At 46.3% G+C, this 27,384-nt stretch overlaps 1 protein-coding gene across 10 annotated transcripts in view; it reads left to right on the forward strand.

Moving 5' to 3' along the window:
- The window catches only part of grip2b (glutamate receptor interacting protein 2b), a 112,799-nt gene that overhangs the window by 56,503 nt on the left and 28,912 nt on the right, over positions 1–27,384 (forward strand). For 2 of the 10 annotated variants that reach the window (XM_078092693.1, XM_078092694.1), the window contains exon 1: positions 10,660–10,785. The exons of 6 other annotated variants lie outside the window; for them this stretch is intronic. In XM_078092693.1, coding sequence (XP_077948819.1) covers positions 10,740–10,785 — 46 coding nt within the window. In that variant the 5' untranslated portion in view covers positions 10,660–10,739. Of the gene's footprint in view, positions 1–10,659; positions 10,786–21,079; positions 21,238–27,384 lie in introns of those variants that run through there. 2 more of the 10 variants (XM_040204965.2, XM_078092691.1) reach the window with 1 other exon arrangement.

The raw sequence follows: 27,384 nt of genomic DNA on the forward strand, positions 1-27,384 counted from the left end.
TCCACCGCTTTCCTCTCCTGCAGTTTGAATGTTAAAAATCATCATTCCTCTCCACAGTAGGTGTACTGTACTGTACTTCAGGAGCGTGAAGGAAGTCTGCTGAAGGAAATGAGAGTGGGAGCAGATGAATGACGGTCGAATGTCTTGTTTCCATGCGATAAACTCCATCTCGCTATCTGGAGGACCAGAGATCACTGACCACATCTTTTAGTCCGCTATTCTCCTGAGAGGCCACGAGACCAAGTACTCAAATAACCCACTGAGGTTGTTCTCCGCCTGTAGTGAGCTTAGGACACGTTTAAAGCGTACGTGATGCCTCTGTAGGTTTCTTCTTATTCTCACCTCATGAGATGTTCCAGAGCACAGAACAGATCCAGCGTGCTGCTGTGCAGTTAGGTGGTCCAAAGGTTTCCAACATGGGTCCTAAACCTTTGACAGATTATGTAAAAACAGCATTTAGTATTTTCAAAGAAGGCGTTTCATGTGATTTATGGGACATTTATTGATCAATTACTGAACGGACCCACCGGACTCAAGCCAGAGGAAGAAGCTCGATTAGAGAAACATATAAAACTACTACAAGAGACACAAAAACATTCCTTAATTCATTCATTCTTTAGAGGTGAAAAACGGCTGCAAAGAGACTGAGAGGCCACGAGCTCGTAATGCATCGTCCTCCACAGCAGGAGCAGCATCAAAGCCCAGAGAAGCCTGATGAAGAACCCAGCGGGACACCTCGCTCCCTGGAGGCGGGACATCTGCACATGTCTCACACACACACACACACACACACACACACAACAAAGGACATATTCACACAAACATGTGTACAGGCCACAAAGTAGCCAGGTTCCAAAATAACTCACTGACAATGCCGGTAATGAACTTTTTGAGGAACCGACATTAAAGCCACAATGAAACCGTTCACGTTAACGTTGAGTGTTGGAGGATTTCCCTTCGTCCCCAGAAACGAGGCCCATGGATTCCACTGATGACTTTGGCTGATAACTGAAAGTCTTATTCTACTTCTCTGTCGAGCCCCCTTTGATGAAACAGCAACATTGAAGGCAGTATATAAGAATAGGGTTGAGTATAGATTGGACGTATTTATTTGAATTCAATTTGATGAAGTTCAACAGAGAGACAAGTCACGCGGAGTGACTTCCTGTGTCGACGGAGTCTTTCTCTGGCCTGATTGGACAGACCTGAGTCGTCAGGATGGATGACGCACAAGTTTAAAGCCAAGAGCCACTGGGGGGGGGGGAGGGGGGGGGGGGGCGCTGGGGGGGGGGGCGCAGTATGGGAGGAGTTTGGACGGAGAACCTGTTCACCTGTTTTTGAGCCCTCTGATATCCGCGTTGAACGTGTGGTTACCCCACATGGAGGTGATTGACTCGATGTGCACATCGAACACTTTAATTCTACTGCTGATTCGTTGAACCGGCTGAGGCTTTGCAGAGAGCTTCCACCGCGTCTGTAGGACCCTCTGTGCGCTCTGACATCATGCTGTACCCCCCCCCCTCGGGACACATTAACAAAAGGTTAAATGAGGGGAGAGCGAACGAGACATTGTGTGTGTGTGTGTGTGTGTGTGTGTGTGTGACACAGTGTAAATACACAACGCGCCGGAGGGCTTTCGTGCCCCCGCTCCCTCAGCTAATTAGATGTATAGAATTCCAAAGACGGGGGGGGGTCTTTGCCGCATTGTAAGATCTTTTTTGGGATCCGGTACTGAGATCCCTGTTTTCACGGGGGGCTCGAGGGGGCAGAGTAGTTGTATCAGTGAAAACTTCCACAGCTGTCACTCACCTTAATGAACCGTCATCTAAGAGAATTACTGCCTTGACGTTCCTTCACCTCATCCGTTAGCCTCAAACCGAGCCAAACACGTCTTCAAATCCCCCAGAATGCCGTTAGACACACAAAAGTCAACTCTACTCATTATTATTATGATCTGTGTTTTTTTGATTCATGTGGATTTTCTAGTTTTGACTAATCTGGAGCATCAGGGTCACCGCGGTACCACACACATCGTACTTTAAATCCACTGCAGATGTTCTGAGTTGGTGGACAAATCCGTTAAATACCCAACTACGAGCACTATTAGTGCATTCACACCAGCGGCAGAGCATTCCCCCAGTGAGGCATGCCTTTCTCCCAACGCTCACCTGGACACAAAATATATCACATGTCGAGGTGGAAAAACAAAGATTTCCCCTCCACGATTTTCATTTAATTATTAAAAATGAGCGTGTGTGTCTCTAATAGGAGGGGATGCTGCGCGTGGACCACGGCGTTCGGATTAGACTTCTGAGTAATGAAGCAGCTTCAGCTTTGACTCTTCTGTCGGATTCATCCGTGAGCCTCATTCATCGCTGCTTCTTTCTCTGCAGGATTCGTTGCTTTTGAATGTTTCAGTCGGGGAACTGAAGTTATGAAAGCGGAATAAAGCTCCTCGTCCTGCAGAAGGATTCAACGCCGACTGCACTGCACCTGTTTGTGTCTCCTCGGCGGGTTTCTGGCCAGATGAATGAGGCACGTTTGCGTGTAAATGACGCGTCCTGAGCTCGTTGGTGGGATTATGAGCGCCGGGATTATGGTTGTGCGTTCGATGCCGCTGCTCCTCTGCAACGGGCTCATTTCATTTTGTCGCGGCTCATTCTAATTCCGTCCTCGGGTGACATTTTCCCGTCACAGCGGGAAGAGTCTGTTCCCGTGAATAGCGCATTAGTGCAGATAACAAGCGGCGGGATGGCGGTTAATGGCCACAAGTTTTCTTTTGACGGGGATTCGTTACGCTGAGGATTCACTGCGGTTTGTGTATCAATGAACCTCATCCAGCAGAGGCCTCGCGCTTCTTTTGCCGCCTTCAGGCCAAACAGCGGCGTGGGTGTGAGTTGGCGCCGCGCACTCCGTCACCCACAATGCAGCTTCCTCTGTTTCACTCGCTCACCTGACGCGGAGCACCGCTGACACCTTCATAACTCGTGATATGAATCAGCAGAAAGGGGGGGGGCAGATTTGAATTTGCCCACATCCGCCTCGGGGGCCTGACGGGGCTCTTTGAGCAGCATTGTTATGCGCATGTGTCGGATGGGATTTCTCAGGGTCTTTGATCACGTTTAGAACCCACTTTTATGTATTTCAGTCCGTATCGGCTCACAGAAGGATTTTAACGGGGGGACGGGGGGACGGGGGGACGGGGGACGGGGGGATGATCACAGAGACGAGTTTCGTGTCCCCTCTGAAATCAAAAGAGAGATTTATTTATTACTTAAAAGGTTCCGTCCCATGATGCTATGCCACAGATTACGGGCGTTACAATTACCCCATCACCCCCCCAATGCGAACCACACGCGAGGACGCCAAAGACTGAGAATCAGGTCTCACACGGCGACCTTTCGGGGATTCGGTGGTATTCTGTGTTTGCATTGTGGACCGTGTGTCCGAATCAGCATCAAAGAGAAGAAACCTGAACGATGAGTCGCCGTTTCATGAGTTCGGCTCTCGATGATCAACATTTCACTATTTGAGCGTTCAAACTGCACGACCCCTTTAAGGAGATGAGCTCCCAGCATGCAAAGGAGGGCTTGTGTGTGTTTACCTGTTCATCTTTTGAGAAACTGTGTGTCAGTGTCACACACACACACACACACACACACACTGAATGCTTTATTTATACTGTCATCACGGTGTATATTATTCATAGCGTCTTGACATGTGAGACGTAGAGACACACAAACACCAGCGCACACATTGATGCACGGTGTGGTTCATAATTCCGTGGTACATACAGTATGCATCTGTGTGTGTGTGTGTGTGTGTGTGTGTGCGCGCGCTCAGATGTCCTCGTTTGTGAGATGATCCATATTCTAACAGACGATCGGACCAGAACAGAATTCAACAAATGATGAAGAGGACGACGCGTTTCATCTTAATAAATATTGTCTTCCTTTATGTGTTTACTGAAATATTGCAGGTTGCTGGAGCCCTCATCCGGTGGCTCTGGCGCCCCGTGTGGTCAAAGGCGGTTCTGTTTCCTACTGAAGGATCCCTCATGGAAAACCTGCTTTAGTTGCATCGGAGTGTGACGGTCCGCTCCTTTCGGTTCTGCTTCTGGTTCTGGTTCTGCTTCTGGTTGCCCCCCTGAGGTTCAGGGTTTCCGGTACTTTCCCGGGTCTGGAGCAGCGTGGTGCTGGACTGGTCTCTGGCGATGGATCGGGTCCTTTGACGAGCATTCAGGCTGATCAGCAGCAGCTTCATGAGCAGTTAAAAGCTGCATAATAACTGCATTTTATTTCACTTAACGTAAAAAAAGGAAAAGAAGACGACACGTTTCTTTTGATGTCGTGCTGAGCTGAGGTTCTTATTCACGACTAAAAGCTTTATTGCTTATCTTTGGAAACCAGGCGGCGACAAATAACAATGAGCTGCAGGAAAGAATCACAATTGTTATTTTGAGACAATGAGACAAAGATGTTGAGAAGAATTAGTTTTCACACCTCGAGACAAATTCATTCATGTGAGTTGATAATAGTAATAATCAAGTCTGCTTTTCATAACACAATCCACCTTTATTTCTCCTGTGTTTCCTTTGCACATACTATAACTATGAACACCTTCTATTGTAAATGTGATGCATTACCCAGCAGCCATCACTCCGGGTCACTTCAGGGTGAATTCATCAGCTGTTATAATCAGTATTTACATCGTGTTTCCGTCCTTAACATTTATAATTAGTTTACTTTGTGCTGGAGGTGAGAGAGGGGGGGTTGTGCATTAATACATATTTATTGGGGTCACAACTCTTTCAACCGTTATTTCCATTAAAGTGTCTCATAAACACAGCAGCCGATTTTCCTCCCACGGACAAACTGTTGTCTTGGCGACTATGAGATGATTGAGATTGACGATTCCGACTGACGTGTTCAGGTCGAACCTCATCAGGCTGATGGTACAAGCAACACATTGCTGCATGACATCAGTCCTCCCCCGTGAGGACACCTCTCCCCCTCCCGCCCCCCACAGCCCACGCTGCTGCCTCCCTCCCCTCCTCGTCCTCTCTGTGAGCCCCCGCTGCCCTCTGCTGATTGGTTCCCGCAGAGCTTCAGGTGCTTCTCCCTCAGCAGGTGTTTCCTCTTCCTTTCCCTGCACGGGGCTCTTATTCTGTAGCCACGACACCCTGAGCTGCTGTCTAACCGGCACCATCGGTGTCTACGGCGAGGCTCTTACGTTAATGCAATATTCTGTGTGTGTGTGTGTGTGTGTGTGTGTGTGTGTGTGTGCACATGCGTGCAGGCAGAACGGAAGGAAATGAGACGTAAATAAATAAACCAGGAGCGGCGTCGGCCCTGATCAGATGATCAAATGTTCCTCTGCGTCAGGAGACGTTCTGACACATCTGGAGCACACACACACACACACACACACACACACACACACACACACACACACAACATTTCTCCACTTGTTAGGCGGATGAGGTGAGAGAAGGATGAGCAATGTGGGAGAGAGTGTGTGTGTGTGTGTGTGGGGGGGGGGGCAGTTATGACGAGATAATTACAAAAAGATGAAATGAGAACTGATAAGCGCGAGATGATGGAGAGAGAGGGTGGCTGACCTGATGGGGGAGAGGGAGTGAGGATCATTACGGGGGGGAGGGAAGAGGAAAGGGGGGACGGGAAGAAGTCCTCCAGTAGAGTGCTGACACAATCATCCCGAGTGGGGAAACGTTCCGTCTAATACGCCCAATGATTCTGTAATTACGGATCATAGCTCGGCGTCGGAGTGCAGCGCAGCAGAGACGAGGTCACGAGGTCGCACAGATGCATGCTGGGAGTATTGAAAGCAGACGTGGGACGGAGTGGAGCAGACGTCTGGTCTTTGTAGCCGGAGAGGAGGACCAGCAACTTGAAACGCAGCACCGAGACGCCGTCTGGGCTCCTTTCAAATCTCACTTGTTCTTCAGGAGACGCATCTGTTATTATCAGTACTATTACTATTACTAGTACTGTTATTATCAGTACTATTACTATTACTAGTACTGTTATTATCAGTACTATTACTATTACTAGTACTGTTATTATCAGTACTATTACTATTACTAGTACTGTTATTATCAGTACTATTACTATTACTAGTACTGTTATTATCAGTACTATTACTATTACTAGTACTGTTATTATCAGTACTATTACTAGTACTGTTATTATCAGTTACATAAAGTCATGAAATCTCTGCTCTGACAAACGACTTCTCCTCCAGCATCTTCTTCACAATACTCAGCTGCACTAAAGTAAGAAGACGGCTCATTGAGACACTTTTCTCTACCATTGATGATATTTGTCTCAACTTCCTTCAAAGGGTCGAGTTCTTCCCAAATTTACAGTTTTTGCATTACAAAACATGATGCATATTAGGCTTCGTTGGTTAAAATGTATTATTTCAGAGGAGAAAGACTCTCATCTGGACTCAAAACTATCCAACGTCTACTGGGTATTAAATACATGAATTCATTGCTTTCTGCTGGAGATTTATCCTCCTTCACTTTGAGGATCTGATGAAGCTCTCACACTCCTTCTCAACCAGTCGGGAGTCTCTCCAGCATCTCTCCGCTTTGTCAAACAACAGCCTGCAGCTGTACACGCGTCTCACACTCTGGTTTATTGCCCCTGTCTGTGAGCCCCCCCAGTGCTGATCGAACCCCACCCCCCCCCCCCCCCCCCTCCATCCTTCCCGCACGAGTAACACTCAAACAAATCGGTACGGAGGAGTTTCAACGCGTCGTATTTTGTAATTGCGTATCAGCTTCAGTGCAACCGGCCCCCGAATCTCACATTCTTTTGGAGTCTGAAATGTTCCCGTCAGCTTTTCCTCGTCCTCCAGCTTTAGCTCCTCCCACTCGCAACAGCATCTTCTGATCTGATCTTCATCCATTACAGATTACTTCCCTTTCAATAACAGAAATCCGTCTAATGCAACCAAGAATTCATTTTTTTACGTCCTTTGAAAAGGGGAAAGCTGAAAATAATGAGCCCCCAGAATCTTACCCAGCATGCTTCATTAACTGCGGCATGACTCTTGTGTGTGTCCACGGTCCTAATTAAGTGGAGCAGAACTCACTGGGAATGTTTTTATTTCGGTGTGTGTGTGTGTGTGTGTGTGTGTGTGGGATCCTTATTATCGGTGGCAGGACTCATCCGACACGCACTTATTATGTGTGCCAGTGACAGTGGACAAGCAGCGCTGTGCTACTCGCCATGTTTGTTAATAAAATAATAAAAGGCTGAAGAATAACGGAGTTGGAAGAGGGCAGAAGAGAAACACACAAACAAAACGCCTCATACTTTGCCTTTGTCTTGAATTTGGTATTTTATATTGGTAACATTGCAAAGTATCAGAATAACAAGCAACAGCTGAATTCCCAGAGTAAACTTCCAAACGTGAGTAAAGGGGGTTCTGCTCAGTGAAAGAGGTGCAACGGAGAGAAGAAAGTGAGTAAACCCGGCCGATCCTCTCTGGAAGTAGAACAAAGACACGTGGTGAGTCCTCCTCAGGCCGAGAGACACGTCCTCGCATTCAGAGACGCTTCTGAGAGGAGTCCGAGTCCATTAACGCCAATGGGAGGAGGGAGCGGGAACATCGGGTTCTCCGGGACAATCTCAGACCAAGACAGTCGACGCTCCAGAAGTCTTCGGTCATAAACTGTTGTGTAATACACTGTCGACAAGTCCATTTGCTTCCAACTTGTGTTGAATAAGACTCATAAGTTGTTTATTACGTGAGTTTTTCTCCCATCACACGCTGTGATTTAAACATCACAGGTCTACATGAACGCTCGTGATTGTCTTTGGCGACCTGGTTGTGGCGCCTCTAATGTGTCCTGAGTGTTTGTTGACAAGAGGCCCAATGATATCACATCTGGAGGCCCACTCGTCCAATTAGATCACACCACGGGGTCTTGTTTGTCCAACGGAAATAAGCTCATGACTGAGTGAGTGGCTACGTAGGAAGCTGTCAGACAAACGTTTGATTTAATCGACTGGTCACACCAGGTGGGTCGGTGTGAGAGAGAGAGAGAGAGAGAGAGAGATTGCTTCGTGCAAACATCTGTACCGCATTGAATTATAACTGTTCCTTTAAATGATAGATCTGTTAATCCCCTTTTTACATATTTATTGGTCATGTCTTGTGTACCATGTGCACACAAGCTCAATAATTCACAGGAACATTCTGCGAGTTACATTCGACTTCAGCGACCGAGAGAGAAAAACGTCAAACTACCAATTTTCTAGCTTGTGATTTGAGGTCAAGCTGAAAAGAACACAGCAGGAGTCGGTGACGGCAAACTTCCACATCCCTCTCACTTCAGACGGTTCCCTGTTGACGCAGGCAGAGATGAAAAGACCTTTTCCCTCTGATGGGGAGATCTTTTTTTCACTCTTCTCCTGGTGACAGCAGCTCCGCGACCAGCTTCAAGTAAAAAATGAATGAAGCAGAATTGAGGGAATTAGCGAGCGGAATTGAAAACAACAACTTGTGCTCGCAGCTGAATGTAAAGGATTAATTGTATCATACAGGAACCAATATCCATGAAACCATCCTTCTTTCAATGCGTTGGCCGGACTTCATCTACGTGGTCATTGCCGAGCAATAAAACTGATTAAATCATGAGTGGAATTCCCTCACAAGGAGGAGAGAAACCTGACGTTGTTACTTTATGTTGTAATGTAGCGTTGTTACATTGTTATGTTGTAATGTAGCGTTGTTACATTGTTATGTTGTAATGTAGCGTTGTTACATTGTTATGTTGTAATGTAGCGTTGTTACATTGTTATGTTGTAATGTAGCGTTGTTACATTGTTATGTTGTAATGTAGCGTTGTTACATTGTTATGTTGTAATGTAGCGTTGTTACGTAGCACTATATAGACTTCTATCCACATCACCCCCTGTTGGTCACTAGAGAGACTGCATGTTTGACTGCATTTACTTTACTTTTCAAAACCATGGGTCGCTCATTTCGTAGTCCCGGGTGGACATTATCTTTCTAATGAGCCTGCATCGGACAGAGGGGTGAGTTTTTAATCACAACTTACTTTTTGATATAAATTATGTATTGTGCGATATATATATATATACAGTATATATCACCATTCTCCAGTGTGCCTGTGTGCAATAGCAGATATCACATCAAAAGCTTCTCTGGTAGCTTTCATATTTCGTGTTCTCCTCACCTCAGATATTTCACCATGAAGACATGAAAAGATTTCTTCCCTGAGAAAGAAATTTGTAAAAACTTTTTTCCTGTGACAGTTCTTGCAGTCGAGCGCGACAGTACCTCTACATGTGGATAACACAAGCATCCCTGTCCAACCTCTATGTCACCCAACCGGTGTTTATGGAGGATGTGAAGTCCCACATGCCTGGAAGCTACCTGCTGTGATCAGATGGTTCACCTGCATTCATTGAGTCTTTCTCCAGATGAACTGTGGCATCCGGCCTCTCGGGCTAACGGGTACGTGCAGCGACTGGAAGGATACCACGCTAGGCTTTGGGTACAACGACGCTACAGCGCGATGCGCCACATTCAAACCCAGGCCAAAAACGATTGCAGTCTCCTAAACTTGAGTATCTCTAAGAGGTCAACAGGGTTGTTTCAGGCCGAAACCGACGCTGAGCTCTCACCAGAACCTTTAAGCGCTCGCTGATGGTGCAGTGGCACAGCTCCACCCCCTCCGCCCCCCCCGAGGACTCAGCAGGGGTCTTTGAGTGTGTGCATCATTTAGCCGGTGTGTGTTAATCATGTGGTGAACTAGTGTGTAACCTCGACTTCCTGCACAGTGAATGTTGGGGGGGTTCAGCAGTTGCTGTCCAGGGTGCTGAAGTTCACCATCCAAACCTGTGGGAGGTTTTCTGTCTCATCTTTCCCTCTTTCCATTCCCGTTGCAGAGGCATGCTCCTCCAGCGGAGACCCCTGTAGAGACTCACTGTGTGTGTGTGTGTGTGTGTGTGTGTGTGTGTGTGTGTGTGTGTGTGAGTGTGTGTGTCGAGGGAGAACGCATTTCTCGGTTTCATGTCACTTCAAGCGCCGTCGCTCACCTCGTGATCACCACCCGACAGGGGAGCCCGAGAAATAAGTCATGACCTGAAGTTGGAAACTTTCATCTCTTGGCTACAAATTCACCCCCCACACACACACATACACGTACACATACACACATACACATATATACTACACAAATACAGCCCCACAAGACACAGACTCTCAAGCAAAAGGAGAAGGAAAAACTAGGTCATCAAAAGTCCCGAAGGCTTTCAGCTATATATTTTTTTTTGCTTAATCAGGATAGAAACTGCGAGGGCAAGAAAGGGAGAGAGAGAGAGAATCCTGTAATTAAATTAACCCACGAAGAAAACGAGGAGGAGAAGACGGGGAAACAGGAATATCAGATGTGTCAGAACACAAGCAGACTGAGAACAGAGTGATTAAAGTCCATTACTGAGATGGACTCTGATTTCTGTGAGCGTTAAGAAAACACACTTAGTTCAGCTGGTGTCTTCAGGTGGGGAGGCGAGAGGGGGGAGGAGGGGGGGCATTTGAGAGAGTAAGGGAGAGAGAGAGAGAGAGAGAGCGGGAGGGAGGCGCGCATGCAGACACAAGTTGTGCCTCCCTCTTCCTCCTCTGCTCTTCCATGAGGAGAATCAGACATCCAGTCTGGAGCCGTGTGGGGGGGCAAGATGCTTTTTCTTCAGGCCATACTGAAAAGAAGGCTGCTGCAGAAAGGTAAACACATCCTTAGAAATGACTCCTGAGTATTATTAGTATTGTTGTTGTTAGTTGGATGTTTGTGATAAATCCCCCCCCCCTTGGTTCTCACTTTGAAGTGCCGGATGAGTTGCGTCGGGAGGGGGGCTGCTGGTGCCGTGGGTTCATCACATCAGTAATATAATATGAATGTTGTGTTGGTTGTTTGTTCGCTGTGATTCAGTATATTTTTTCTTTTAATAATTTTAGCCCTCTAAAATATTCTTTGCTTCATCTGTGGGAACCGTGGGGGTTGGACCTTTAGAGCTCATTGGTCCTTGGTATGTTTTATTCTAAGGAAAAAGCTGCATTTGTTTTTTTAAGTATATTTCTGGTTGTTCTTAAATTGTGATTAATTAAATGACGTTATGGAATGAATTGAATTGATTGCGAGTTCCAGCAGCACTAGTTGTGTTTTAATGGTTATTCCTCACACAGTAGTGGGGCAATTGGTTTTTAAATGGATCAGTACCTTTTCATAATGACTCTGGGTTTCTTTTTTCTGGAAACGTGATGTTTCTTTGGGAACTAACAGATCATTAAAAGTGGCCTCAAATCAGTTTCTTTCCTCACCTTCACTATTTCATGTAAATTTAGTCTTTTTTTTAAATAATCCTCCTGACTGCGTGCACGAGGCGTCCGTGTTTCAGCCATAGAGGTGTGCGGTTCTTCCCCGTCTCCCTCTTCCTCTCATTTATTTATGCTTTGGGGATCTAATACTTTTGAAGCCTGGAGACGCAGTGGAGAAGTCTGCAAATGGGGACAAAACGCCGCCTGTCGGCGGTCAGGCCGCACTGCAGGGGGGGGGGGGGGGGGGGGGGTAAAGCTGTGGAGGACATAATTCTCATATTTGCTGCCTCTGTCTGGTGTTTAATATGTGTGTCACAGTTTTACCGTGTCAGTAAATTTCCAAAGCCTCTCATGTCTCCAGAAAGCAGAGAAACCTCTGACAGCTCACATTTCACTGCAATAAAAATAACTGTGACTTCCACAATCACTTTATGTGCAACTTCAGCAACGGAGAATCACCCGTGAGCAAACATCATAATAATGGGTTTTTATTAAATAGCATTTAAACAAACACATGCACTGTAATGTAGATGATAAAACCCAGAGCGTGCGTTTCTTTTCCTTCGCTCTCCCTACAGGGAGGTCAGAGGTCACGATTGCGTTCAGAAGGTCAGCTGCGGGTAGTTGTTCCCCTGCGGACATGAGGAACTTGAAGCGACTTTTCCTTCATGGCGGCGTGCCGCTCCGAGTGAGAAATGTTCCTTTGTTCGGAGTGAAAACCCCCCGAGTGCCTCCCCTCGTTGTGCAGGAAGCCGGTGACGGTTCGTGCGGTGGCTCTGATTTTGGTGCTGCGGGGGCCACAGGTGGGCTGTGACTTCTTTTTATCCAGCGAGTGAAAGTCTCTCTGAAGCTCAGTAATTCCAGGACCTGTGAAGTGAAACCCGTCGCGCTCCCAACCTGAGGGAATGGATGTGGCCCTCCGGAGGCGAGCTGCTTCTTCTGGACGCCTGATGTCCTCTGAAAGAGTCCAACCAGACTTTTGGTCTAATTTCATGCATGGGGTGTATTACCATCGTCATCATTCTGACTTTTACTTCCTATCGTGGAGGGAAGCGGTTTGTTGAGATGAGAAGGTGATTCTTCAGCACTTTCATTACATCACCGAGATCTCTCCTGGATTTGTCCGTTTCGGTCTCCCTGCAGAGGACTTGTGTCCCACTGGGTGGAATGGACTCAAGCGGCGTATCTTCTCACGCTTCGTATGACATCACACAAGATCTTTTTTCTTTGATCTTTACAGGAAGCAAGTTCATTTCCTGGGATGATATAACGTTTTAATTGTTGCTGGATGAGACCAGCGTGCTGTAAGCTGAGGAAACACAGTGATTCCTGTTTCAGATTTCACTAATGAAGCCATATTATATTCTATTTCTGTCAATAGATTCTGAAAAATGTTTGCTACCAAAGTCCCTAAAGTCCGTCCTTATTAAGTGTTTTCACCAAATAATCAGTCTGTATTCGTTCGGTACTTTTGGCTGAAGACTTTCAGTTCTTGGACCTTCAAGGGACAAACAGGTTCATCTTTGAATGCAGCAGTGACCCATAATCATAAATATGTTGGCAAACATGTGAGATTTGAACGTTTGGAATTGATCTCCCCAGGATTCTACAGTTTTGCATGAATAATGCGTAGAGGAGGGACTTCTTTCCTGAAGCGATGAGTAGAATGATGTGTTTTGACTGCGAGGACTGAATGATTCAGCAGAAGGAACTGATACTGAGTCGCTGTCCAACCGGCTGAAACCTGAGCTGAGATGATTAATATATGACAAAGTTATGCAGATTTCTTTCTTTTTTTTACATTAATCCTTTTCAGGAGTTTGAAACTTCTTCTTCACTCCATCACATCTTTTAATGACGTTACACATCAATCTCCCCTTTTTTCTTCGTCTGTAGAGCAACAATCTCCCACTCGTCCCTCACTCTCCGTCACAATTTATTCTTATATGTCATTTAAAAGTCGTATCTTCTCAGAACATCCTCAAACATTTGACTCGGTCCTGCACTCTTTTTCCTTCTCATTATCATTAACCTCGTTGCATTTCCCTCTCCTTACCCCCCCCTCCTCTTCCTGTCTTCCCCTTTTCCTTTCCTCCATCGCTCCTCTCAGCAATGCAGATGTGTTTCTTTGATTTTGTCACCAGAGATTAATTAGTATTTTATTAGGAGTCCTATTTATACCTCCAGCAAAGAGAAGGAAAAGGGAGGGGGAGAGAGGGATGAGGGGAGTGAGAGAGAGGGATGAGGGGAGTGAGAGAGAGGGGTGAGGGGGGGGGAGTGAGGGATGAGGGGTGAGAGAGAGGGATGAGGGGAGTGAGAGAGAGGGATGAGGGGAGTGGGAGAGGGATGAGGGGAGTGGGAGAGAGGGATGAGGGGAGGGGGAGTGAGGGATGAGGGGAGGGGGAGTGAGGGATGAGGAGTGAGAGAGAGGGATGAGGGGAGTGAGAGAGAGGGATGAGGGGAGTGGGAGAGGGATGAGGGGAGGGGGTGAGAGGGATGAGGGGAGGGGGAGTGAGGGATGAGGGGAGGGGGAGTGAGGGATGAGGAGTGAGAGAGAGGGATGAGGAGTGAGAGAGAGGGATGAGGGGAGGGGGAGTGAGGGATGAGGGGTGAGAGAGAGGGATGAGGGGAGGGGGAGAGAGGGGTGAGGGGAGGGGGAGTCAGGCACTGACTGAGGCAGAAATGGAGAAGAGACGAACGTGATGAAGGGAAGAAGCAGGAAGCGGTGCAGCGTTCAGCCGAGTGAAGCTCAACAGAGATCAGGGTAAAAAAGAAAAGAGGGCAACAGGAAAGATAAAGCAGACAGAACGAGGAGATGAGAAACCTCCAAACTAAACCAGCAGGTTTCAGAAGCTCCACAGAAGTATGAGGTCAGAGTGACAGACAAGGACTACGATGGCCTCTCCTACACCATCACGTTGAGACGTATGATTGGAGGAACCGGCCTGTGAGACTTTCCCACACTTCAGCTTTCTGATCAGCAGCCGCGATGCTCGTTTAAAGAGAACGAGCCAAAGAATGAGGGATTTACAGATAATTAAACCGGGGCGAGAAAGAGCGATTAAGAGGAAAGCTTCGAGACACAATAACACAAAGATAAATCAAAAGGCCATTGAGGACATGCAGAGGGGGGAATAAATGAGACAAGAGACAACACACCCTTTGGGGAATAAGAAGGAGCCAGAAAAAAGAGTCCAATGGTGACAGGTTGGGGTGAAGAACGGAGGAGACGCAGATAAAGGCCACGGCGAACACTTTCCAGATCCACTCACAAAAAATATGCTTTGGCCTTTCTAAATAAAAAAAGCCAAATAAGTCCGTGAGGAGAGAGAGGGACAAAGACAATGAGAGACAGAGGCTGTTGGTATACTGGCCTCAATGTGTCAGGACGGGTTAAAAAAGAATATTTATAAAGAGAATGCAATAACAAGACAGAGACAGAGGAGCAGAGGACTTAAACTACTGTGAACTGTTCCTATTATGTAGGTAACACAATAGATATCAGCTTATTTAGAAAAGGATTTTATAGTCAACAACATCCCTCTTATGGCAAAACCTCAGGAGAGTTTGTACATATTTCATTACAAATAATAAGTAGTTGTTTATGTTTGGGGCCATAAGAACTGAAGAGTTGGACGTTTACAGCATAACCACGACTTATAATTATAGCATATATATCAAAGTAGCATAATATTCACTAAAACTGTTGTGTTGAAGAGAGCGGCGTCCTTAAGAGGAAGACAATGAGTGTCTTCTGCATGTTGTCCTTGTTCTTTAACCCGTTCACAGTGTGTTTTCCTCACAAGTTGATAGAAATCTCTCATCCAGCGTTTAGTTCTTCTCAGAAAGGTGAAACTGAAGGGTGGAAACAGGCTCCGCCCACTCGCCATCGGTACTAATGAATAGAAAACCAGCGCTCTCTTTGCCTCGTTATCGCTCCATCGTGTTGAATCCAGGCGAACAACAAGACCCACTGATTTGTGTAACATAAACCTGGCAGCCTGAATCCAGCAGAAGGGGGGTGCGGGGGGGGGTGGTGGGGTGGGGGGGTATGAGAGGACCGACAGGTAGGCGAGCTGCTTAAAGGAGAGGAGCTGTGATTCCACCGAGGAAGAGCACAAAGCACATTTCAGGTACATTTGCATTTCAAACTGGGCGAAGGCAGAAAGCTGCTGATTTGCACCCGCTCCTCCGTCTCTTCCGGCTCCGTCTCATTTCCGTCTGCACATCTTCTTCTTCTCACAAATGTCACAAATTTGCTGCCGCTTTCATTTTTTTTGACTCTGGAGCTAAATTGGTCTTCCAGCATGTTTCCTTGTTTCCATCTCTGTGTGTCTTTATTCCTGCATATATATATAATTACATATACGTCTAACAAAGGCAGGACTACGCTTTCATTGTCCTCTCTGTCCTGCTTTGTCTGAGGGCGGGACAACACAACCTCACCATGGACTTTACCCAATTATTTCCAATTTCTCTGAAGATCGTTAGTTTACAATACATCTGTTGGAACAGATTTAAATCCTCCCTTTGGTTCCTTTTGGGTCCTTTGTCCCGTCACATTGTTAGATTGCCGTTTCCTGCACCGAGCGACTGGCTGAACTCGTGGTCGTAACGCCACCAGGCGTTGAAGCTGTTTTCAGCTCTCAGATGAATGATGAATAGACTCAGATTGGTTTCATAATATCTCCATTTTGTGGGTTTGGTTCATTTCTCTCCCTTTGTCCGAATGTCTCTTCCATCTACTTTATTTGGTGTTACTTAGGATGAAAGATTCCTCCCGGTGTTGCTTGTTGGGTTTTTGGTCCTTGATAGTGGAGAAATGAATGGGTCTTTAAAATGAATACCAGAATTGTTGTGCTCTGAATGTGTTCTCAGGTACTCAGCCGCCAACTTGGAAGTAGATCGGATCGACGGTCCTCAAGATCTGAGAAGGAAAGATATAGTGACTATAGCGTAATTTGATTATTATAGGAGGAGTCTATTTGGTATTTTTTCAATTTCCTTCCTTCGGCTCCCTCCTCCACCGATTGGTCCTCATGTCTGACTTCCTCTCTTCTCTCTTCCTGTCTCACTTCACTGTTTTATTTCCTTCGCGCGGTGGAACGTTTTTGAGTCTGAGTTTGTCCTCGTCGGTCTCGCGGAGTGATGGGACGAGGACGCCCGGCAGGGGGAGGCATCGACTCAGAGAGAAGGAAGCAGAGGGAATTACAGAGAGGATGAGATGGAACCAGCCGAACAAATTTTCGTTGTCGCCATTTCGCATATTACTGAAATATGTTAGAAGGAGACGAACACAAAACCTGCAGAAAATCCATTTTTAGTCTCCATGTTGGTCCACCTGGTGGTTTATTTCTCAAACTGTTGTAATAAAGGAATACTGCCATATACAACAATGAAGATACATATTTACTTTTCAACTCAATACATTGCATCTCACCAGCCAAGTATAGAGTATCGTCTGCATATAGTCGCATGCATTTGACCTTTTCCTCGCTACGGTTCACATCTAATGTTATTGAGGTTTTATCTCATTTAGAATGAAGTTTATTCAAACCACGAGGAGAACGCCAGGTGTTCTCTGACTCGTGGAGCGCACATGAGTGCGTGTGTGCGGATCAGACCACTGATCTTTGTGTGTTTGTGTGCGTTAGCTTCGTCTTTCCTCGTCCAGACATGTGCGTGCACCATATGTAAAAGTGCACGCGTGTGTGTGTGCGCACGCGCCTGTGTCTGTGTTGTGCCGTTCTGTTGTGCACGCATGTTTCCTGCGCCGCCCCACAGGAGGCCATCATTTGCCACTTCAAAGTACTTACCCATAATCCTCGGAGTGAGGATTCATTTGCACTTGAAACTCGAGCGGGGGAGAGAAAGAAGGGGGGAGTCGGGGTGAGGAGAGGAAGAGACGAGATGAGAAAAACTCTGACCATGTACAACATGAAATGTGATCACAAGTGTGTGTGTGTGTGTGTGTGTGTGTGTGTGTGTGTGTGTGTGTGTGTGTGTGTGTGTGTGGAGCCAGCTGAAATGATTCGTTTTCCTGATTGCTTATTTTGCCTCCATCCACCCCCCTCTTCCCCTCTCTCCATCTTAAACCTTTTTTTCTTTTACTTTACCGACCCGTCACCGAAAAATGCACAGATTCGTGGCAAGAACACACTTAATGAAGCGGTGGCAGGGAAGCACAAACATTAGAACGATGCACACGTAGACTCACACACACACAGACACACAAACGCAGGAGCTAATCTTTCTCAGCACAAAGAGTTTTAGGAGCAGTAAGTGAGGTTTTTTCTGGTCTCAATAGTCCAGCTGTGACTTTCCATCCACCTCTGACAACTTCACTTCCCTGCTGCCTTGTCTGATGTGTGTGTCCGTGTGTGTGTGTGTGTGTGTGTGTGTGTGTGTCCGTGTGTCTTGTTACAGAAATAAATACTCACCTTTTTCCATCTTTTGCCTTCATTAGTTTCCTCTGTTCAATAAGACTACAAGCTGTAGAGGTGTTATCTGTTACCTGTGACTATGCGTATATCTGGTTATAGTCCTGCATGTGTAGCTTGGATGGAATAGTTGTTGTGTCATATGGACAATGGAAACAAAAGTTTAATGAAAAACTATAGGACGTATTGTCTGTCTGACTCTAAATGGACCATCATTTACTAAATGAGCATCATCCGGTGTTGAAGAAGACTTGAAACTAGAGACTGAGACCATAAGCTCATGTCTACAATGTTTACTGAGGGAATAAATCGAGGGTCATTTTCTCATAGACGTCTATGGGACCAGAGGAGTCTGCTGGTCACTACAGAGAACGCAGGTTTTGAGACACTTTTGTGGGTCCTGAGTTTGTTTGTCTGCTCTGAGCGCGTCTTCACGTACATGTGGAAACCTGAAAAGAAGCAAATGGTGTTTCTTATCTCTGATGACCGCACGCAGAAATACTTCCACTACATGGAAGATCATATCTGAGTTTGCTTCACAGCTGTAGACTTTTCAGGGGATTCAGAATAAGGTTCAAGCAGAACCTTGGTAAGATTTCATTGATGTATCACGTATAGCCGATATCAGAAGTGCAATGAGTTTTATTTCTATGCGGTTTCTTTAGTTATTTGGGCCACAACACGATAACTTTCAAAATGAAAGAGACAAAAGGAGGTTTTTGAGTAGTCATCTCTCTGTGCAACTCAAAAGACGTTTCTAATCAAAGGGACGAGCGTAGTCGTGACTTTGAAATGGAAAACAACGGAGGGATCAGAAAACACATCCTATTACATTTATTTAAAATGTGATGCTTCAAATATTGGCAGATGAAAGTGTATTTTTCCGTCTCCAAACACTGTGTTGTATTCCAGCAGCCACGTTCTCCCACTGTACGGAAAGATTAGTCCAACCTGCCAGACACCACTCGCACTTTTCTCCTCTTTTCTTTCCTCTTGTTTCCCTGATTGTCTTGTTTTTTAGAGTGGTTGTGAAGACAGGGGGGGGGGTGTTAATCTAGAAAATCATCCTGGTGATGAGAAAACCTTTGACTGTGTGTGAGTATTGTGTCGTTCCACATGTCAGGGGAGCGAGTCCTCAAACAGGGTCACCTGGGCTCCACATGCTTCCCCATATGAATATAACACAGAGGCATTTGACTAAAAGTGATTTAAAACGGATAAAAACGACGCTGTGTGGATGATACGTTAAGCTGTTTCACTAATAACATATGCTTGTTTATATGCTGAGGTCCTTGTATGTTATTTCATTATGTCGGCAGGACAAAGGAAGATACTGTTGTGTATTTATGGCTTAAATGAAAGAAAACGTCTAAAAAAAGAAAACCCGACTGATCATTTAACGAGTCAAAAGGGCGTAAAGTCAGTTTGCCCGCCGGCATCGACCCGCCGGGTGACTCACAACCTCTGCTGACCTGAAGATGGGGAGGAATTTAGGTCAGGCAGCGCGGGCGAGCACCATGAACTCACCATGAGAGAGAAACATTAGGCCGTATGTGTGTGTGTGTGTGTGTGTGTGTGTGTGTGTGTGTGTGTCAGCAGTCACGTTCATGCTCTGTTCAGTTTCTGATTATAATGTCATGATGTCATCTCTTAAAATCTAGTGTGGCTGAAAAATGAATAAATCCAAATGTTTGAAGGAGAACATGAATCAATATTAGAGATATTATGAGATGTTTACAGCTTTTTGATTTATCTTTAAATGATTTGGGTTGTGTGTTTATTATGCAGAAGGAAAACCAACTACAAATGACTTAAAGCTAAAAGATAGCATTAGGAATAGCTGAAATGTTTTTTATAAAAGATCTATAAACAAACTGAGTCTGCCAATGTGGATCATTGATGATCAGCAACAAGAAGCCATCAACCATGTTTCACACACTGGGCTTTGTCAGAAACAAGCAAGAGGAAACTTTGAATTTACTAGATAGTTTTTAATCAAATCTGTTTTCTGGTCGCTTGTCTCGTAAAACGTTCAGTGGAAGAAGCTGGCGGTGCGTTTGAGGGTAAAAAAAGAGTCAGCAAAATGTAAATGCAAAGACGCCGCAGGAGGAGGATGTGTGGAACCAGTCAATCCTCTCTCCCCCCCTCTCTCCCCCTCTCTCCCCCCCCCCCTCTCTCCCCCCCTCTCTCTCTCTAATCTCCACACACTCCGTTTGTCCCTTCACACACACACACACACACACACACACACACACACACACACTCTTTCTGAAATGCTTTTAGACATCCACCGCCTTCTTTTTGTGTCCTCCCCCCCGATCCAGCTTGTGGGCCTTCCTCTCTCTCTCTTTCTCGCTCTCTACGTTTCTTTACCGTTATATAAATAAATGACGCTATTGCGACAACCTTAATGTAGAATACTGCTAGAAAAAGTAAGTTGTGCGAGATGGAAATGTAAAGTATAATAATTCAGATTTGAAGGATAAAATTCGCTGTGTTGCTGTGAGACAGATGGGCGAACATCAGCCACACAAACTCCGCTGTATTTCAGTTGATTTGAACTCACATTTCACTGCTAACGCACAAAATATGAAAACAACCGTAGTCAGACGTTGGTCGAGGTCCGTGTGGGAGAAGTTGCTTCCCTGCAGCAGCATCGCCGATGGCCGATGGACTCATGGCGAGTAACCACCTGTTCTCCGAGTCCCGCCCCCCCGTCGGGTGTCTGTGACACAATAACATTTGATATTACGGATACTTTATATTATATTATCTAGAGTATTAAGATATTTACAGATGCGACGGAAGTGGCGTCACCCGGTGGTCGCTCGGGTTTCTTGGACGGAGGCCGTCTCCATGTCGCTTGTCAGTCACAGTAAGCCCCGCCCCCCCCCGCTCTGTGGCGGATGTGATGGGTCGTCGTGCGGTCAGTGCAGAGGAAGCGCGTTCTGCATTGACTCATGTTAGAATAACTGCACATTAACCCCCTCAGCACTGCACAGGTAATGAGGAGACTCAACAAACAGCATCAGGGGTCTCTCTCTCTCTCCCTCCCTCTCCCTCTCTCTCTCTCTCTCTCTCTCTTTTTAAAAATAAACACTCTCCTTTCATCTTTTTGTCTCTCACTTTCCACATTAATTCTCAACATTTCTTTTGCCTGCCTCCTCCTCCCCCACACACGGATGCCCTCCCTCCCTCCCTCCCTCTCTCTCTCTCTCTGGGGGGTTGAGCGGTCCTAACGTAAGCGCCAGTCGTCTCTCATCATCGCCACAGTGTTCCCTGAGCACTCGGCAGTCCACGTCTCTCCCCGTGTCTCCTCGTCTCCTCGTCTCTCTCCGTGGACGTGGCTCTGATAAGTGGAACTCGATGTCTGCCGTCATGTTCTGTGGTCTGAGGAGGGACTTTGGGGCAAACAGCGTCGGTGAGGGAAATTCTTCCTTTAATTATTCGTTCATTGGTGTAAAGCGTCCACGGTTTTTGGTGATTTGGAACTACGGCTCTCAGAAAGCATCTGTCCTTTCAACATGTTTTTGCCGTTCTGCAGAAGTTAAAATGTCTTCTGGTGGCATTTTTTCTTTTTAAATTTCTCAAATCAACCCTCATGGACTCTGGAAAACGATGATATATTTAGTCTTTTCTTGCGTCTGTGTTTAATGGGTCTTACTGTGGGTGAAGAGACTGCCACGTGTTGGTTAAGAGCCAAAGTTATCACATTATTACATTAGCTGTTGTAGAGAGATGATGGCAATAAGGTCTTTGCTAGATCATAAAGTACAGCGGTTTTCTGTCAACATTTATTTATTGGTCTTTTTTTTTTACTTTTTCGATGCTGTGATCCTCCACGTCAGTAACGCGTCAGAGAAAAGTCAAGCAGCCTGAATCCAACCGGGCAAATCACATTTTCCTCTGAGTGGAGTGTCTTAAAGTGTTCACCGGGGACAACTACTCAAGCACCAAAAAGACGTCCGTGAGACAATGTCTCCATTTATTCCCTCAGTAAACATCGTAAACACGAGTTTATGGTCTCTTCTTCAATACGGCATGATGTGCATTTAGTAAATGATGGCACATTTAGAGCCGACATAAAGCGTAGTGTGCTTTAGGGCGGGGCTACTCTGTGATTGACAGGTCACAGCCATTACCTGAGCTGTATTTTGCGCTACAACGTCCAAAATTCGAGGCTTCGTTGCTGGATTGCACAAACCCACAGGTTACAGGTCCAGATCCAACAGACTGAACACGGCGACGCAAAGCTCCCACCGCTCACCACATGGAGGCTGAATGTCCTGAACCGGAACCAGGCTCGTCTGGGTCCAATGACCCACGAGTCTTACAGAGTCCACGTGTTCAAAGGAAATGTACGACGCTCATTGTGGTTTCATGTCTGCTGATCTGCTGCTGTAGAGATGGAGAGACTTTAATTTGGTCCCTGTTGAACTTCCATATGTGAGAGGACTCCTGTGGCACAGACCAGCTGCCACTGCTGCTTCCACCAATAGCTTCTATCTGCTCGTGCGCGGGAAGAAACACTAAGGCCGCTTACTGCTCTACTTTGTTGAAGTGAGAGAGCTTTATTGTTTTTCCTGGAGGATTTAAACTTGAAATTACGGTTTATCAGAAAACAAGTGACACAAGAAGAACAGGAAATCCACCTTCAGTAGCAACTTGAATTCAGCAAATGAGGTCTAACAAACCTCATCGCTAACGAACCTCGTCGCTAACCAGCCGCGTCGCTAACCAGCCACGTCGCTAACCAGCCGTGTTGCCAGGGGCGACGGTGAGCTGGTGGCAGCATCGGGGTTTAACCTTTGCTGCCACGGCGACCAACGGTTCGCTGACCAGAACACCTTCCATTAGGTCGGGCTTTAGAGCTCATAAGCGCTACCTTTCAAAATAAAAGTCTACGAACGGCCCGCCGGTTTGTGGCCTCCTTTGCTGTTAATTTGAAGGGTTGCGATATTTGCACATCGCACCACACACAGCAAAACACGACGCATCGTCCCATGTGGCCAATTCCAACACTCACACCACGGCTTTGTTAAACACGCTCGTTACACGTTACCCCCCCTCTCACACACACACACACACACACACACACACACACACACACACACAGAGGCACAGATCTATAACACAATAGATGGATCTAATAAGTAGAACTTGCTGTCTACCGTCATGTTCTGTGGTCTGAGGAGGGACGTTGGGACATGTGACAGTTTTATTTTTAGGATGAGAAATTGTTTGAAGAAATATCGTCTTGTGGGGAAAAATTGCAAAGCTGCTTATTCCTTTAATGGAACTCACGAGCTACAGCTGCAGAAAGCCGAAACCATCGGGTTGAACAGAAAGCAGGAGAATAACCAAATAGAAGCTTGGATCAGGCTCCAAAAAGGAATCTCATCTGATTTCTCTCCAATTAATTGCTGTATCCCACAAAACAACTTGTTTTGCAGCTTCATGGCCCTTCGGGGACTCCGTACTCCTCCCCAGTGCTGCTCCTCTTGGCTCAAAGTATTCTACACACCTCCGTCGTCTAGACTCCAAACAAATATGACGCCAGAAAACCCGATTATCGCCTTCATAATACACCGTACCAGCAGAGTAACAGCAGAGTAAGAGGGATGCGTCAGGGGTATTAATGAGGTGAGCTCCATCCTGTTTCATGCACCAAAGGGCATTGTGGGAGCTGGATGCTCTTCAAAGGCCTCAGAGAGCAGCTAAGTTGCAGAGAGCTCAGGGAGCTGCTTCATATCTCCTCTTTTAGGTTTCCCCTCTCACTGCACGCTCTGTTAAACCGCCGCTGCACTTTGGCTTTGTCCTCATGAGGGATCAATTTGGGAAAGCAGGCGGTTGTGAGGAAGAGAAAAGTCGGCCGAATCACAAGTCGACGATTTGCGGCGTCTTGAATGTGTGGTTTCTCATATCGACGGGCTCTTTTCAGCGGCATTAAAGTAATGAGCACAGGAAATGGAGGCGAGATTGTGTGTAAATGAATGACGAGCAAGTTTTCGTATTTATTCCTTTATGGCCGCCGCGGCTTTCTGCCGATTCGCTTGGTTCCCTGAGCACCTCGGCGCTGACCGCGCTGAGCGGTTAATGGCGACTGCTGCTGCCGCGACCGCGTTGGGATGTTATCATCAGCTGTGCAGTTGTCTCTACAAACCGCGTTTCAGCACAGCACGCTGCAACCATAATCCTGCAGGCGGTGGGATGAGCACACGCACACGCACGCATGTGAACGCAGCAGCGGAAGGATTATTGCACATATTATATTCAAAGTGACATGTTCACAGAAATACAAACTTCTCTGTGTCTTCGTCTTTCTCAGTCGTATACATTCGAACCTCGTCACCTGGAAGCCCCACATCTCTCATTTTCACCCTTTCATCCGCCCGCCAGCCTCCGCTCGACCTCGGCATCGGAGCGGACCGAGCGTCATGTCGGGGTGTTGGCATCGGGAATATCTACAACTGTAACTTCAAAGGAGTTGTTGATGTGTTTTTTATACCTGGCGAGCTGTTTCCTCCTCTTCTCTCTTTGTTTTAAAGGATTTAGTGGGGGGTTTTATGTGTCTGAGATTTGAAAAGAAAAATACAGTTCCCAACCCGGTTAGAATGTCATTAAAAGCATGTTTTGTTCAGTCCGAGACAAACTGTGCTTTACCCCCCCGAAGCGAGAACACGCAATTTACTTCTGGGATTCAAACAAAACTACATGTTCGGGTTTGGAAAAGATGCTGTTTGGTTTGGAATACGTTCATAAGATTCCTCTGCACTGCAATCTGCTGGCTGGCTTTCTGTTGCGTTGCGTTATGTTAGATTACTTAACGTTGTGTAGAGGTCTGCTTGCAGCATATTCAGGGCGAAGAATTGCGTTACATTGCACCGCTTCTTATTGCACCGCTTCTCATTGCACCGCTTCTTATTGCACCGCTTCTCATTGCACCGCTTCACATTGCTCCGCTTCACATTGCGCCGCTTCTCATTGCTCCGCTTCACATTGCGCCGCTTCTTATTGCGCCGCTTCACATTGCGCCGCTTCACATTGCTCCGCTTCACATTGCGCCGCTTCACATTGCGCCGCTTCTCATTGCTCCGCTTCACATTGCGCCGCTTCTTATTGCGCCGCTTCTCATTCGCCGCTTCTCATTGCGCCGCTTCACATTGCTCCGCTTCACATTGCGCCGCTTCACATTGCATCTCTTCTCATTGCGCCGCTTCTCATTGCGCCGCTTCACATTGCGCCGCTTCTCATTGCGCCGCTTCACATTGCGCCGCTTCACATTGCATCTCTTCTCATTGCGCCGCTTCTCATTGCGCCGCTTCTCATTGCGCCGCTTCTCATTGCGCCGCTTCTCATTGCACCGCTTCTCATTGCACCGCTTCACTTTGCACCGCTTCACTTTGCGCCGCTTCACACTGAGTTATGTTGCATTGCTTTTTTCCCCGCTACTTTGCACGCTGTATTTGGTTAATGAGTCCCATTGTTTTCCATTGTTTCTTGGATCGCTGCTTCAAGTTGTTTTACACTACATGATGCGAGGCTGAGTTGTTGATGTTTTACACCACAAAAAGCTTGGAGAGAAAAGAAGTAAAGCGAGGATACAAAGGGAAACAACTGCGTAAGATCATTAGAGGCAAAGGGGCCGATGACGACCCCCCCCCCCCCCCCCCCCTCTTGCCCACCCTGCAGCCACATCCACACAGGCTGCAATTAACCACAACAGAGAAGCTATTAAGCGTACTAATTACGGCTTGTTCCTTCCAAAGCCGCTCTACGCGTGTGGGTGAGCGCTCGCGTGTGTTGCTGGATAAGGACGCCATTTGAGCGGTGGGGGGCGCAGAGTTTCTCTGCATAATTGTGTGTCTCTTCTATTTATTTGTCACTGGACATGTTTTCCTCTTTTTTCCAATGAGAGACACACAAACACCAGCGCACACATTGATGCACGGTGTGGTTCATAATTCCGTGGTACATACAGTATGCATCTATGTGTGTGTGTGTGTGTGTGTGTGTGTGTGTGTGTGTGTGTGTGTGTGTGTGTGTGTGTGTGTTAGTGCGACAATTGCATCCATGCATACGCACTGTGTGCCACCGCTGTGGCAGACAATAGCAAATCACACATCTTCTCTCCTCAGGCATCGTGATGACCGCAGTCAAACGCCTTGCGGCGAGCGTGGGCGTCAACACATGTTTAGAAATTGTGTCAATAGTGGAGTTGTTGTTGTTAAATTTAAGTTCAAAATAAGCCCTTTAGAATTGTCATAAGGTAATTTCCTGTAACAGCTGGTTCTCAAACATGTACTCAAACACGGAAAATAATGAATTTGTTTGTGAGTGTAATTTAAGCCCAAAGTAACTGCAGGTTTTACAGTAATTCGTTCACTCAGTATCTCAGCTTGGACAAACAGGTGCCGCCTGTCAGGCTGAATACTCGGATGATTGTGGCTTTAAACGCCTCATTCAGCGCGGTGAAACGGGCTGAGTGAGTCCTCTGTTTCCTTTTGTGTATCTGAGTACTTGCTGTGTATTTCTTTCTTTGGCCTGCTTCACTTCCGCCCACAGCCCCCCCCCCCTGTACCGCTCATCATTATGTATTTTAACTCAACAGAGCGTCGTAAATAGGCAGCATTGTTATGTTAATGTTCCATTGTGCAGTGCTTGTACCCTCTGGACATTCATTTGGTTTGTTGCAGCCTCGCAGATTTTCACTGAGGCTTTTTTGTTTTTCACAATTTGGAGATTTCTTTTTTTAAACACCTCCTCTGGGTCGTATTAAAACTCGTCGTAATGATTTGCTGACAGATGAAACGCTCTTTGACGTTCAGGAGAGAAAGACTGCTGCTGCTCTCTGTGCAGAAACTCAAGTGTAGTTTTAATTCCCTCTTCAGAGAGTACATTGACTCAAGTATTGTACTGTACAAATTGTAGGTAATTGTACTTTACTACTTACTTCCACATCTTAGAGGTACACATTGTACTTTTTACATCTTGGTAAACGTTACCGTATATTGTACATCTAAGGATTTTGTAGAATACGATCGCTGTAGATTAACCAAACAAATCATATGAAGGAGTTAAATTCCAAGCACACATTAACATTAATTAACAATAAAACACTGACAGGGAACATTTAACATTCAGTTAATTTCCAGATTACACTTGAATACTGTTATTTAACGGAAACAGGGACTGTGTGTCGTGGATTAAGATCAGATTTTAAGAAGAACCCACAGATGACGACGAGGCTTCTGAATCATGGAATATTTTAATAAGATACTTCTTTGGTGCTAATCTGGACAAAAAACAAAATAAAACAACCGGGTCATTGTACGCTCTGCTCATCGTGAAGTGAGCGTTTGTGAACCGTGTGGGCGAGTACTGCTGTGTGATGTTATTTATTTGACATGGCAGAGAGGAGGTTTGGGGGGGGGGGTCACTCCATGTGTAATTAAATAGCTTCTTTTTCAACCATGACAGCTGGAATCCTCCCCGAGACACGGCAACACGCATTCTGCACACTTGTTTCGAGAGGCAGAAGATAATAATAAGGGGGTGACAGAGTGAT

Source organism: Gasterosteus aculeatus, chromosome 17, assembly GCF_964276395.1.
Source record: "Gasterosteus aculeatus chromosome 17, fGasAcu3.hap1.1, whole genome shotgun sequence".
Lineage (NCBI taxonomy): Eukaryota > Metazoa > Chordata > Actinopteri > Perciformes > Gasterosteidae > Gasterosteus > Gasterosteus aculeatus.